Source organism: Phyllostomus hastatus, unplaced genomic scaffold (genome assembly GCF_019186645.2).
Source record: "Phyllostomus hastatus isolate PE091 unplaced genomic scaffold, TTU_PhHast_1.1 phas_contig_113, whole genome shotgun sequence".
Classification (NCBI taxonomy): Eukaryota; Metazoa; Chordata; class Mammalia; order Chiroptera; family Phyllostomidae; genus Phyllostomus; species Phyllostomus hastatus.
The window spans coordinates 4,038,926-4,053,259 of NW_025333530.1; the positions used below are offsets into that span (position 1 = coordinate 4,038,926).

The 14,334-nt window shown below is 35.6% G+C and overlaps 1 protein-coding gene across 3 annotated transcripts in view; it reads left to right on the forward strand.

The window, feature by feature from the left end:
• ATM (ATM serine/threonine kinase) overlaps positions 1-14,334 on the forward strand; it is a 162,209-nt gene that overhangs the window by 131,846 nt on the left and 16,029 nt on the right. For all 3 annotated transcript variants that reach the window (XM_045837996.1, XM_045838016.1, XM_045838005.1), the window contains 6 exons: positions 1,126-1,266; positions 2,892-3,008; positions 7,027-7,176; positions 8,991-9,156; positions 10,763-10,849; positions 13,264-13,378. In XM_045837996.1, the coding sequence (XP_045693952.1) occupies positions 1,126-1,266; positions 2,892-3,008; positions 7,027-7,176; positions 8,991-9,156; positions 10,763-10,849; positions 13,264-13,378 (776 nt within the window). The remainder of the gene's footprint in view (positions 1-1,125; positions 1,267-2,891; positions 3,009-7,026; positions 7,177-8,990; positions 9,157-10,762; positions 10,850-13,263; positions 13,379-14,334) is intronic.

The window sequence follows — 14,334 nt, forward strand, 5'->3', positions numbered from 1 at the left end:
CCCTGTGGTTCACAGGCCAGCACTCAATCTACTGAGCCATACCAGCTAGGACTGTTTTGATATATTTAGTAAACTTAAATTGCCTTTTTTTGTAGGTCAAAATTGGTTAAATATTTTAAATATTGGCAATTTCATCTGTTTCAAACTATAGTTTTTTTCACTATTAGACTCCCTTTGCCCAAGCCTCAAACTACTTAAAGGCCTCTCCTGCTTTCCTTTCTTTTGCCTTCAGTTTTATGCCTCCATCTTTCCTATGAAGAAGGTCTGTAGACTGTTGTCTTCACTGTCCAGAAGAAGGAAAGAGTCCATGTGCTTATGCCAAGATTAATTTTCAACTTGGCAAGAAAGTTCCTAATTGTGTTATTGGTTTAAAAAGTTCTGGATGCATTAGAGTATGCTGACTGTGATATATCACAGTATTAAGTAATGCAGTATGTATTACAGTGTAAATTTAATTGTAATGTACATGATACTTTAACAGTGTCATGATGATCTTTTATTACTACAAGTACCCTGTGGTCAGGAATATATGTAATAATAAAGGTTATAGTTTAGAAAATGATATTTTAACTAATTGTAAATCTCTTCTTTGAGTTTGCAGTTTAGTGTTAGTGCATGTAGTTATTTGATTTGAAGTATAGCTGTATTATGTGGATTAACTAATATCTTTCCAGCTATTATTCCAGCAATATTATTTAGCTGAATATTTCCTGAAAATGCCATAATTAGTGGTTATAACTTAGAAAACACTTTTCTAAAATTACTTTTTTATGTTTTTGTTAGGAGTTTATTATTTCTCAGATGACTTAACATATACAAATGAGTGTTCAGACATGATCATTGGTTTTCTAATAGTTTTTCAGTGACACTATTCTAAGTTTGTATAACCTACTTTTATTAAGAGATATTTAGAGAGGTAGTAATACCTGTGTCACTTTTTAAAACCTTTTCAATGTCAGTTATTTTCTGTCATTTAACAGAAAGTTAAAGTTGTAGCTCCGGTTCTTAACCAACAGCACATTGTCATTTATTCCTGTTTAATATTAAAATTATTAATCACAGTTCATTTTTATATAGATGCAAATAGTATATCTGACCTATTACCATATTTATATTTTTTATTAGGTGGACCCCACAGGAGTATATGGAAATCTGGTGACTATACAGTCATTTAAAGCAGAATTTCATTTAGCAGGAGGTATAAACTTACCAAAAATAATCGATTGTGTGGGCTCTGATGGCAAGGAAAGGAGACAGCTTGTCAAGGTCAGACTTTCCTTCTATGATGTGGTTCTTTAAAAGTTAATGAAAAAAGACAAAGAAAAACTGATTTTTTCTTCCTGCTTTTTGTCTTTATTTTTATTCTAAAAAATTATAGGTAAGGAAAACTTATAGAATAGAAATAGATTATTTTCTAGAAGCAGAATGCTTTTCTCCTTTTTTTGTGTTGTCTCTGAAAGATCATATTATAACAATTCACTGAAGTAAAAGTGTTGCTGGAGAAACTCTGGTTCTTCTCACTGATGCAGTAAAGAATTACATGTCAGCGAGCCTATTAGCATGCAAGGAAAGTTTATTAGTGAATGGGAGAGTAAAAGCACTGGTGGCTAGAGCAAGGGTGGCCAGAGGCCAGGTGGTTCAAAAGGGGTGTCTAGAGGCCCTCAGGCCAGAGGCAGAGTGTTCAGGGACCCCCAGTGTGGCAAGAGAGCTATGAGCCAAGAGAAAAAAGAGAGTCCTTTGTTCTAAAGACTTACTTATACATAGTTAGTGGTGTGGAGGTAAGGGAGTTACATACTGATTGACGGGTAAAGGTGGTGCCCACTTTCCTGGAGAGACATGACTACCCAAACATATGTATGGGTGGGGGGTCTGTTAACCTGAATCCTTATCTTGCTTCAGACTCTATTTGCTCATTTTGTACATGACAGGAGGCAGGCAGTTAACTAAAGTTGTTTATGGGCTTTTTCTTTGGGCACTGTGGACCCCCTCCCCTTCTCCCTACACACAGTCTCAAGGGTTTCCTCTTCCCAGCTAGCGGGGATGATACACATGGATTTTCAAGGGATACCCCACTCCCCACACTGTCATAGTTTACTTATGTTTTTTGGAATTCCTGGCAGCCTTAATGAACCAGGCTCAGGACTACTGGGTCAGGGGTGAGACATGTCTTCCTTTGCTCTTAGCCTCCTGTATTAAGTTCTTTGAAGGATTGCAGTGGCAAGGGTGCTGCCTTCATTTCCCCCTTGGCTGCTGAGTTCTAGCTGTTACCTAAATGTTAGAACGCATTCCCTGGCAACCAGGTTGCTATAGTCGCTGTCCAGCAGCAGCAGAACAGTCTGTTTTGTCTCCTGCAACTAAAGAATACTTTTAATATATACATACTTGATGAGGTTAATAATCAGCTTATTTGGTATAGAAAAGATATTTTGGGGGTTGTTATTTATTTTCTTGAATAGTTCAAATTGAAGTTCCTTGCTTCAATATCCTGAGTCTAGCACTATACTGAGTGCCATCAAATGTACCAGAAATGGACAGCATTCCTCCCTTACTTTGCTCAGAAGCTCTCTGGGCCTTCCTGAGGAGTAGTGGGGAAATAACTGTGTTGTCCCACCCAAGTATTTTGCAGCTTGCCCTCGGGTGGAGGAATTCCAGTTAGTCTAATTACAAAAGCAGCTAGGGGGAACTTCCTTCTGAATTGCTCTGCCTACCCAGTGTGTTATACTTTATTCTGAATGAAGGAATTGCCTTAGGTCTTAAATCTTTAAGACTGTTAAGAGAGGCACTGATACTGATTTCTGATTGTTCTTCACTGTCCTCAGATGACCTTTGGTATGGTTTTATAATAAGAAAATGAACTATGCTTAGTTATTCATGTTTTGATTTTCCTGAAGGGCCGAGATGACCTGAGACAAGATGCTGTCATGCAGCAGGTGTTCCAGATGTGTAACACACTACTGCAGAGAAACACTGAGACCAGGAAGAGGAAATTGACCATCTGCACATATAAGGTCACTAGTTTATACTTCTACTGTTTCAACAAGAGCATAAAAATGATGCCATTATTCAGACCAGGGGGTCAGCAAGTGTCTTCTCTAAAGGACAAGATATTAAACATTTGAAACTCTATGGGCCACAAAAGGTCTCTGTCACATATTCTTTATATTTTCTTTAGCACCCTTTTAATCTGAAACCCTATTCTTAGCTCACAAGCTATAGAAAACAGTCTGTGTCTGGGATTGGTCTAATGACCATAGATTGACAACCTCTGATTTAGCCTCACTGTTTTTTTGTTTCTTTTTTTTTTTAAAGAATTCATTAATGTTAACTGCAGTTAGATGTTTCTTGTGATCAACAAAAGTATTTTTTTCTTTATCTTTAACCATTGGGCTTATTTCTGGTATAAAAGTACTCTTAAGAAGAAAAGTGGTATTGAGAAGAAAACACTGAGTTAATGAAGAATATAGCACATAAAATAGGCGTTTAAATTTGCTAAATTTTGACTAGGTAATAAGTTTGCATGTATCAAAAATCCAACAGTTGCAAAGGTATGAAAAGAGAAGTCTTCTCTCACCTTTAATCCTTTCAGCTTCATCCACCCTGCCCCTTTCTTATCCTTATAAGTACTATTTTCATTTGTTTCCAGGTTATACAAATAGAATATATGAATATATTTCATTATTTCCCCATTTCTGAAAGAAAACACAGCATACATATCTTACTTTTAATTTAACAGTATATTATAGAGGTCTTTCTCATTTTTTAAGAGCTGTAGTTTGTGTATTACGTGATTATTTTAAAAGCCCTTACTGTATAAAGTGGGTGTTTGTGTCTCTAGTAGTTTTTTGCTATGGCAAACAATGCTATCTGCAGTGAATGACATCGAACATAAAATTTTTCATGTGTACACACAGGTCAGTTTGTGGGATACATTTCCAAAAGTTGCATTCATGGGTCAGATGAGAGGTGCGCCTGATGCCAGGCAGCACCTGGGGAGGCCAAGGGAGGACTCAACCCAATCCAGGTTCTTGTCACAGAACAAGAAAGAATTTGAGAGCATGACAAAGCACAGTAAATTTATTAAAGCTATAGAATGCATTCAGAAAGTGACAATGGGCAACCTCAGAGAGTGAGATCTGCTGATGGGTTCTGGGTGGAAGGCTTTTATTAAATGCCTGCTAGGATTGTCCTTGGCTTTTGAAGCTGCTAGGGTCACTGCCAACTCAGGCCAACCTTGTCTCTCCTCTCCAGATACCAATTTCTTTTTGGTCCTCTCAATTAGAGGAAATTGGGAAGAGGGAAGCAGGGGAACAGGTGGTCAGTGAAAGTCAAATCTGGTGTTCCAGACAAGCCAGAAAGGGGAGGTGTAGAGCTTGAGGCCTTTGTTTCCTATTCTTTCCTGCCTCACACCTATAACTGGGAGATATCGTCAGATTACCCATAGTGGAAGGGTGTACCAATTTGCACTTCCTCCAGTAGTTTGCCTGAGAGGACAGTTCTCAAGTCATGTTATTCTATTAGTTGATAATTTTTGACCTCTACATTGAATGCTTATTTAAATGTTTACATTTTAAATAACACTAAATGCTCATTTTGAAGGATCTGTTTTCCATAGTTGTGTCCTTTTAGGTTTCATTTCTGTATCTCATATTTGCCCTTTATTCTATTACTTCGGTAACGAGGCTTATTTGTTTATTCATTGTTAATGTTTCTGTGAAGATATAAACAAATTAAGGAAATGTATGAATGATCACTGTGCAGTACAGAAGCAGCCTTTTAGAAACATTTATTTGTACTCTGCTTAACCAAGAAGTATCTTAACCATTAACTAAGACTAGTTTAAATATATAATTGAAAAAAGTCCCTCTCACAGTAATAAAAAGTATTGACTGCATGAAAAAATTATTAAGAATACAAGAAAGAGTAAAGGAAAAGTAAGGTAAAAGAATGGTACCATGTCTTAAATGAGAAGACACTGAAAAATGCCAGCACATGAAATTAATGCATGGACAGTGAAATCCCAGTGAAATTTTTTATTACTTGGAAAAATGATTTAGAAGTTTATCTTGAGGGCCTGGCCAAGTAGCTTGGTTGGTTAGAGTGTTGTCCCTATATGTCAAGGTTGTGAGTTGGATCCCCAGTCAGAGCACATAGAAGAATCAACCAGTCAATGCATAAATAAGTGAAACAACCAACTGATGTTTCTCTTTCTCTTCTCCCAACTCAACTCTTCCTACCTCCCTCCCTTCCTCTCTCTCAAATCAATAAATTAAAAAATTTTTAAACTTTTTCTTGAAAAATATATTGGTGAGAATGACTAAGCTTTGATAAAAAGTAATAGATGAGAGTAGACTTTATCCAGTTATACTTAGGCAAGTGATAAAGCTTTAATAGTGATGATGGTATGGTTTGTGGCATAAGAATAGACAGGTTAAAAAGACAGAATAGTCTTAAAACAGATGTGTATGCATGTATACATTTATAAGAAATCAGTATATAACTATGGCTTTAAAAAGCTCCTCAATAAGTCTAAATACTGTTATTACTGAGTGTGATGGGATTATGGGTAGTACCTGGTTTGTTTGTTTTTTTGTATTTTAAGTTTTTCCACAAAGCACCTTTTAGAAAAATAATTATTTTTTTAATCTTTATTGTATTTTTTGGCAAATCACCTTTTTTTAATGGTAAAAAATATTGTTAAACTGAAAACCCCAAGTAGGAAAATGGGAAAAGGTTAGATATGCCCTCCAAAATTCTGATTGAGTTAGGCTATCATAAGTGAAATCAGAACTTAATTTTGAAACAACTCATTTTTTAGTTGGATGGGGTAGAGACAGGGAAACATTCAAAAGCACCTTTTCTCTTAGACTTCAAGATTTATGAGAAATTTGTTAACATAGAATTTTTTAAGGATGTTAACTAATATAATTGATACTTTCCATTAGCAGATAAAAAAAAAACACTTGTCAGCCCTCAATGAATGCTAAACAGAAGTTAAACTTAGCCCTTCAAAGCTAAGCATTACTCAATAAAATCTTAAGGCTTGGTATTAAAGAAAAAGTTGAACTTAGCAGGCATCATAATCACTTGGAAGGTTGTTAAAACATAAATTGCTAAGCCTCATTCTCAGAATTTTTAATTCTAGGATGGAGCCTGAGAATATGCATTTCTATCAACATCCCAAGTGATACTGATGCAGCCGTGGTTCAGGGACCACTCTTTAAGACCTGCCAGTCTTGTTACTTTGCTATATCTATTGATCTAGCTTAATTGTAGGACAAAGTTGATGAGCTGTTAGTGGTCTTCTGTCTGGCATATATTTTAATGATTGCTGAGAAGTTCTCAGAGGGCAGATACTCTGTAATGTGAATGAAAGGAAATTTTAATGCTCTGTGTGCCAGGCTTTTAGGTAGCAAAGATGATGACTGAAGATTTGGGTCACAATGGGTTGCAAAATGTATGAGCTATAGGAGTATGTCCTGATTTTCTCAGAAAGCAGCTAGGGTTTCCAAGCAGATTCCATTGCTGAAAAGCATGAAAGAGAGAAGGCCTTCACTTAGAATATTTTATAAATTTATTTTTAAGTTTAAATATAGTTGGTGTACAATCTTATATTGGTTATATTAGATTTAAGTATGCAAAAAATACATCAACATGATAAGCAATCATCTAGCTGAAGCATCTAGCATGCCATCTTGGGGAGGGGCATGTGGTGAGTGAGGAGTCCAGAGGGAGATTCTTCTCCCAGCAAATATGAGAAAATCTTAGATTTGATAAAGCTATTTAGTGGGTAAAAGGGTATTTGTTTATATCATTTGCTATGCTTCCTGTTTGTTTATAATATGTCATACTTTATAATCTTCCCAGTAAAATTGCTCATTTTATGTTTAGGAATACCCCTCCTATGGACAGAAAAATAGTAATACAACTTTGGAAAAATGCTTCACACTGACTCTGATAAGTTGAATGATTGTCACATGCTATCTAATGCCCTTCCATAATCGAAAGATATTTAATCCATAACTTCAGGTGGTTCCCCTTTCTCAGCGAAGTGGTGTTCTTGAATGGTGCACAGGAACTGTCCCTATTGGTGAATTTCTTGTTAACAATGACAGTGGTGCTCATAAAAGATACAGACCAAAGGATATCAGTGCCTATCAATGCCAGAAGAAAATGATGGTAAGTGACACTCAAAAGTATGAGTTATTTCAAGATTGTTTAATAGCTTATTAAAGCTGATAGTTATCAAATATTATAGAATGCAAAAAGTTTTAATTTCAGCAGGCAACTTAATGATACTAAGAAAGCAAGCTCACTAGAATGAAAGGATGAGTGAGTGAAAAAGGAAGGTTTTTAAACTATAGTGTCAACCCTAGTCTGATGAGAAATTTAACATTTGTCAGTGTATGCTGATTTGCTTCCAGTTTGGGGTATGCTAATTCTTAACAAACAAAACACTAAAATTGTTTTAAAGGCATTTTGAAATAATTTTTACATGAAATTAATGTAGGGAGCTTCTAAGACATTTGCCACATTACACTGGCCATTTGGTCTTACATTCACAGTTACCAATATTTATTGAATGCCTTCTCTATACCAGGTGGGATTTCACAGATGTGAAATTTCAGAGATGTTACAACTAATCATTGTACTTATCCCCTTGAAAGATGAGAAGAAATTCAGAGAATTTCACTTATCCAAGGTCAATTAGCTAATAAATGGTGGAATAAGGATTTGAACTTTGTCTCTCCAACTCTAAAATTTATTTACTTTTCCTTTTATTGTACAGGGTATGGAGGAAGAAGTGGTTAATTCTTCTTGGGACAGGGGAATGGAGAGAATCAGATTCAAGAAAGGCTTTATAGAGGAGTTGGTATTTGAGCCAAGTTTCATAAATGAATTTGTTTTCCAAGCAGGAGATACAACAAACAAAAAAGGAGGCATGAATATGCAGTTAAAGACAGCATGGGCTTAGTCTTTGAAAAGGAGCAGATAAGAGATTGGAAAAAATGGAGACTTGCCTTATGATATGCTAAGAAATTTGTACTATATCCTGTAAGCAATAGAGAACCTTGAGAATATTAGTATCAGATTTGTATTTTAGAATGATAACTCTGACAGCACTGTGGGTTGTATTTTTGAAAAAGCCAACTAGAGTCATGAGATAGTGGATCATAACTAAGACTCATAACAGTAGGAACGGGAATGGGGGTACATATGAGAAATATTAACTAGGCAGAACTGATAGGATTTGGTTGCTGATTAGGAGTGGGGTTGGTGAAAAAGAGTAGTCAGTGGCATTCAGTTTTCTAGTTGGGATGATGAGGTGAATGGAGAGACTATTTACTGTGTCAAAAAATAAAGTGTGGCTGAGCTTTGCCAGAGTTGAAAAGGTAGATTAGTTTGGATCTGGAAGTGATTGATCCAAGTGACGGTGTTGAGTGGGCAGTTGAAGTACATTAAGCTGGAGCTTAATAAGGATGACTGGGCCAAAGGTAGAGATTTGGAAGTCGTCAGTACTTAGGTGGGAGTTGAGCTCATTGAAGTCGATAAGCTTTGCTTCAGGCAAGTATTACAGTGTAGAGTGAAAAGATGTTACAGGACAGATTTCAGATGCTTTGCCATTCATTAGGGATTCTTTCATTCTTCCTCTTTTTCGGTTTCCTATCCCACAGCTAGTGCTGTGATGCTACCTAAGACTATCTGGAGCTGCCTTTGTCATTTTTGTGTTGACTTCCATGTAGATTACAGGATCGTGCTAGTTAGAGTTTACTTGAATCAAAAACAGTCACTGTTGATGTGCCTCCTTCCAGTAATATTAACATGAAAACCCTAAAGGGATTAGAATTGTTATTAATTGCTTCCCTGACCAGACAGTAGAGATATCTCTTTTGCCTCTGTGTATTATACTGTTGTCCATATAGATACCCTTAGTAGACTTAAATTAGATGAACACAATATTGAGAAAATATTTTATATTTATCTATTTAAAGGATGTGCAAAAGAAGTCTTACGAAGAGAAATATAAAACCTTCATGGATATTTGTCAGAATTTCCAACCAGTTTTTCGTTACTTCTGCATGGAAAAATTCTTGGATCCAGCTGTTTGGTTTGAGAAACGATTGGCCTATACTCGCAGTGTGGCTACTTCTTCTATTGGTAATCTTATATGTTTTAGTAGATTCAGCACTTCCTACATCCTTAGTTGCAGGGGATGATGGTGTTAATGGTGGTTATCAACCAAACTGCCTTTGTCATTAGATTACTAGATTATTGAGTGTCTTGTTCATCCTGATTTTTAGCTTCTAATTGTAGCTCTTCTTAGCTTTTGCTGGAGAAAGTTCTCCTACCCCAAGGTAGGGAAATAAGACTGCTTATTCTTTTCTGCTCTGAGAACATGACTTATTATCTCTTCCTGAATTCAATATATTATGTACTGAGATTTTCTTTGGAAAGTAATAAAATTCATGATAATACTACATTGTTTTCTGAGATTTTTTTTAGGGGTGGGAATAATAAAACCCATGACAATTGCATATAAGGTATTTACTTTGATTACTTTTGCACAGAACCTATATAATGTTAGAATATTACCACACAATGATTGATTTTTTAAGATTTTATTTATTTTTAGAGAGAAGGGAAGGGAGTAAGAAAAAGAGAAACATTAATATGAGAGAGACAGTTCCCTCGTACACATACCCAGTCAAGGAACTAAACCACACCCTAGGCACGTGCCTGAATGGGGAATCAAGCTGGCAACTTCCTCGCTCTGTGGGATGACACCCAAACTAGCCACACTGATCAGGGCTGATTCTATTTAATAGAATTTTGTTTTTGAAATAAAAATAATGATATATATTTAAATGCTTACTGTACAACATGTATTTTTACTACTTTTTAAAAAGTTTATAAGTGATTGGAATAACTAGATAGAGCAATTAACAAAATATTAGAGTATGAGAACTAACAGGAACCTTGGAGATCTGTCAATCTGCTGATTCTTAACTAAAAGACAACTTCCTCTATCACTTAGGTACTATACCCCAGTACTGCAGGGGATGTATGTTTTAAAAAAGTTGTAGGTAATGATGAAATCTTCTTTTCTACATTCGGAATCATTAACCTGATTCAACTAATTTAGTTTATAAACAAGAAAGTAAGGCTCAGTTAATGACAGAGCTACCAGGCACTTGGACATCCTGATGCCCTGTTTGGTGTCTTTTCTGTACCACCGCCTCGTGTCTTTCCTTAAGTTACAAGGATTTTAAGGCATGTCATACTCAGTCTTAAAAATAGAAATGCACTTTTTTATGGTATATACCTGATAAAATGAATTAATGATTAATTTGTGTTAAATATCAGTCAAAAGAAAGTTTCACTGAAGAATGAAGAATTTATTCATAGGTTATTCAATAAATAGTTGAATGCATGCAGTGTACTACTTCATTTCTAGTAAATAATGGTTTCAACTTTACCCACACCGATTTCAAAGTAGTAATATTTCTAAATATTTGCTTTATTATGAGTAAACGGAAAACTTTTTAGCAGATCATCTAGGATTTGTAAAATGCAATATAAACAAAAATAGCTAGTGAGATATGACTTAAATTCAAAATGGCCTGTTATGTATATGATTTCCTTTAAGTAGGTTAAAAAGCCTAAGCTACTTAAAAATTATATAGATTCAGTGATAATATTTGAAATAATGGCTAAATATCTTATTAAAATAGATGATATCAATGATCTTTTTTTCTTTTCCCAGTTGGTTACATACTTGGACTTGGTGATAGACACGTACAGAATATCTTGATAAATGAACAATCAGCAGAACTTGTACATATAGATTTAGGTAAGTAATAAAAGAGGTATTTTTATTTTGTTTAATTAATATTTAGTCATCAAGAAGTATTGTTTTTCAACCAGGATATTACAAGTGTGAGGGAGCTAGAGCCATCAAGGCAGTGAACATAAAGTCATGAACACAGTGATGCTGGAGTGAGTAGCTAACTCTACCCAGGATAATGAGTGAGGCTTATTAGATGATGTGGCAGTTAAACCAGGTCTCAGACAAAGAAAGGAAGGAGAATCCAGGCAGAAGATAGAGCAGATATGAAAGGAGGAATAATGGAGATGTAGCAGGCTATAGGAATTAGGAGACATTCAATGCGCCCAGAATAAAGGTTGCCTGTAATTGAGTAGCTTGACTGATAGATTGCTTCTAGGCTATAAAAATCCAGGTTAAGAAGTTTCAGCTTTAATCTGTTAAATTATGGGAAGTAAATGGAAATATGTTTAAGCAGGATATAATTACATCTGATTATTGGGAAGATAATTGGGAGCAGTATTGGCAATAGGAGGTAAGTTAGTGGGTATTATAATAGTTTAGACAAGAGAGGACAAAGATTTGGACTACATTTGTAAAGACCCAGGCATTAGATTTGGAGGACATTTTTGTAGTAACCTGCACCAGCGACATTAGATGTGGAAACAGTGGGAGAGGGGACTCCAGGGTAACTGAAGTTTCTAGTAAAGAATACAACAGCTTTTGTAAAGAATAAGGAAGCAATAAGGTTAGTTTTGCACATTGTTTTGAGGCATTGATGGGATTTCCAGATGGAGTAGGCAGTTTAATGAAGAGGAGAGCAAAAAAGTTGAGTGTGATAACATGTTCAGCAAATAGATTTCAGTTGAAAGTCATTGGGCTGAAGGACATTCTGATCTCATATATCAGCCTTGATGAATAGAAATAAGGATAGAATAGTAAGGAATGCCAGCATGAAAAGGCTGAATCAGAAGACAAATAGTAATAACCAACAAGTCATGGTAACCAGGAGATGGGGATATTTTGGAAACCAAAGGAGGACAATTTTTTATGAAGAAGGGCTTAGCAACATGTGCTACAGAAAGGTCAAATAATATGAATGCAGAAAACAGATCTTTGCATTTAACAATTAATCAGTCTTAGAGGCTTAGGAAGTAACCTTTGGATAGAATAGATGAAGTGAAATTATGAAAAGGCAAGGATTGAATGGAAATTAAAGATGTATAGACTAAGAATGTGAAATTGTTCTGCAAGAAGTATAGAACGGAAGGGAAGGGTAAAAATTTGGTACAGAGATGAGATAGATACATGTTTGGTCCCTTTTTTATTGGTTTTGAGAGGGGTTTGTTTGCTTGTTTAATGAGAGAGGCATGAACATGTTAGATATTAATAAGATAGGAAAGATACAAAGATATTTAAAATAGCAAGGGAAATTATAAAGTACATGGGGGTAGAGTCAGCTTTACATTGGAGGCATGGCAGCTTTTCTGTGGAGAAGAGGAAAGAGAGCACTAATAGGAAAGTCTAAAGCTAGAGAGGAAAGAATTTGAGGGAAATTATATTAGCTATTCCATTTTTTTCTGAGAAATAGAAAGCATGCTAACTTGCTAAGAATGAGGGATGGTAATTGGCCTTAAAATAACAGTAAAATTCTAAAACTGATACTATGGAAATAAGACCATGAATCATAGAAGAGGATAAGTAAAAAGACATGCTAAGCAGTTTTTAAGGGTCACTTTCCTAAGGTGATAATCCTAAATTTGTAGTAGAGCCACTAGTGTCATTATACAGTTTCTTATAGCAGTCCCGAACATCCCTGGAGTTTTAAGTTTTAGTTTGAAATGGTAGATGTGGTCAGGCAAGGAGGTTTGAGATATAGTGAGAGTAACCAACCTTGCAGTCTATACTCTGAGCTGAGTAGGAAGAGAGGATAATAGACTAGAAATCTCAGTGAGTTTAAAGACTGTTTAATTAAATAAATTGCAGAAGAAGAGGTTTTGGTTAGAATATAGAATTTAAGATTTCTAAGAAAGTGTAGTTTTAGAAAATTACAAATTCTACAGTGTAATCTACATAAGTGGTAAAATTGAATTCCATTAGAAAGAGATCAAGGACTTTATAAATATAAATTAGTATATACATCCTCTGCATTTTTAAATTCTACCTGTAACTACTTCATTTTTAAATATCACCCTTTAATCAAGATTTCTCTAATTATACCAAGAAGTAGGTAATGTTTGTTTAATTTGAGGTGAACCTCCTAAACAGTGGTGGAGAAGAGGAGGTCAGGCAGAGCAGAAACAGAATAAACTACTGTGTGTTGTAGTTCTGAGGGGATATAGGTGACAAATTATTTGGTGCCTCTGCAAAGTTCACGTGTCTATTGGGAGGAAAGTCACTCAGCTATGGAACCTCCTAACCTCACTGCATTTTTCACTTAGGGGTTGCTTTTGAACAGGGTAAAATCCTTCCTACTCCTGAAACCGTTCCTTTTAGACTCACCAGAGATATTGTGGATGGGATGGGCATTACTGGTGTTGAAGGTGTCTTCAGAAGGTAAGTGATGTAAGGTAGGGTAGGGCAGGTGATTTTTGGTATCACAATTACTTGGATAATTGATTTCTGTAGATTACAGTATTCATTGCTAGAATTACATCTCAGTGCTTTGCCAGCACTAAGGAAAAGACCCTGGGCAAAAATCGTAACAGGTTCCCCTTCTTTCAGATCACCTGGGATCTCACTTAATATGAGAGTATATCATATGTACTCTCCTTCCTAACCTCCTCTGTTCTAGCTAACTCTTTCATCTTACTGCTTGGAACTCCTGATGGCACTTGGAGGTGCTGATTGTTGGGTGTGTAAACTGCTCCAAAGAAGCTTATGATCTAGTTCCAGGGCCTGCTAAAAGAAATTGGAAATTCCCTGTAGCTTAGGTCTATGTACTTCATCTTAATGAGACAGATTCTAGTCAAAGTAACGTAATAGTTAACTATATTTTTATTAAAGTATAGTTGACATACCATATTTTATTAGTTTCAGGTATACAACATAGGGATTCAACGTTTATATACCTTACTATACATGTGATCACCATGGTAAGTCTAGTAGCCATGGGTCACCATACAAAAGTATTACAATACTATTGACTGTATTCCCTGTGCTGTATATTACATCCCTGTGACTTATTTTATAACTGGAAGTTTGTACCTCTTAATCCCTTTCAGCTTTTCATACCTCCCCACCAACAATGCTCTAGGGCAGCTATCAGTCTCTTCTCTGTAACTATGACTCTGCTTTTTCTTTGTTTTGTTGTTTTTGTTTATCATAGAGTATTAGTCTTTCCTTGTCTGACTTATTTCACTAGTATAATACCCTCTAGGTCTACTAATAGCTTTTGTTGCTATTGCTTGGGGAGACACATCAGAAGAAAATACTTCTAGGACTAAGGTAAAAGAGATTACTGCCTATGTTTTCTTTTAGGAGTTCTGTGGGTTTTGACCTTCCATTTAAGT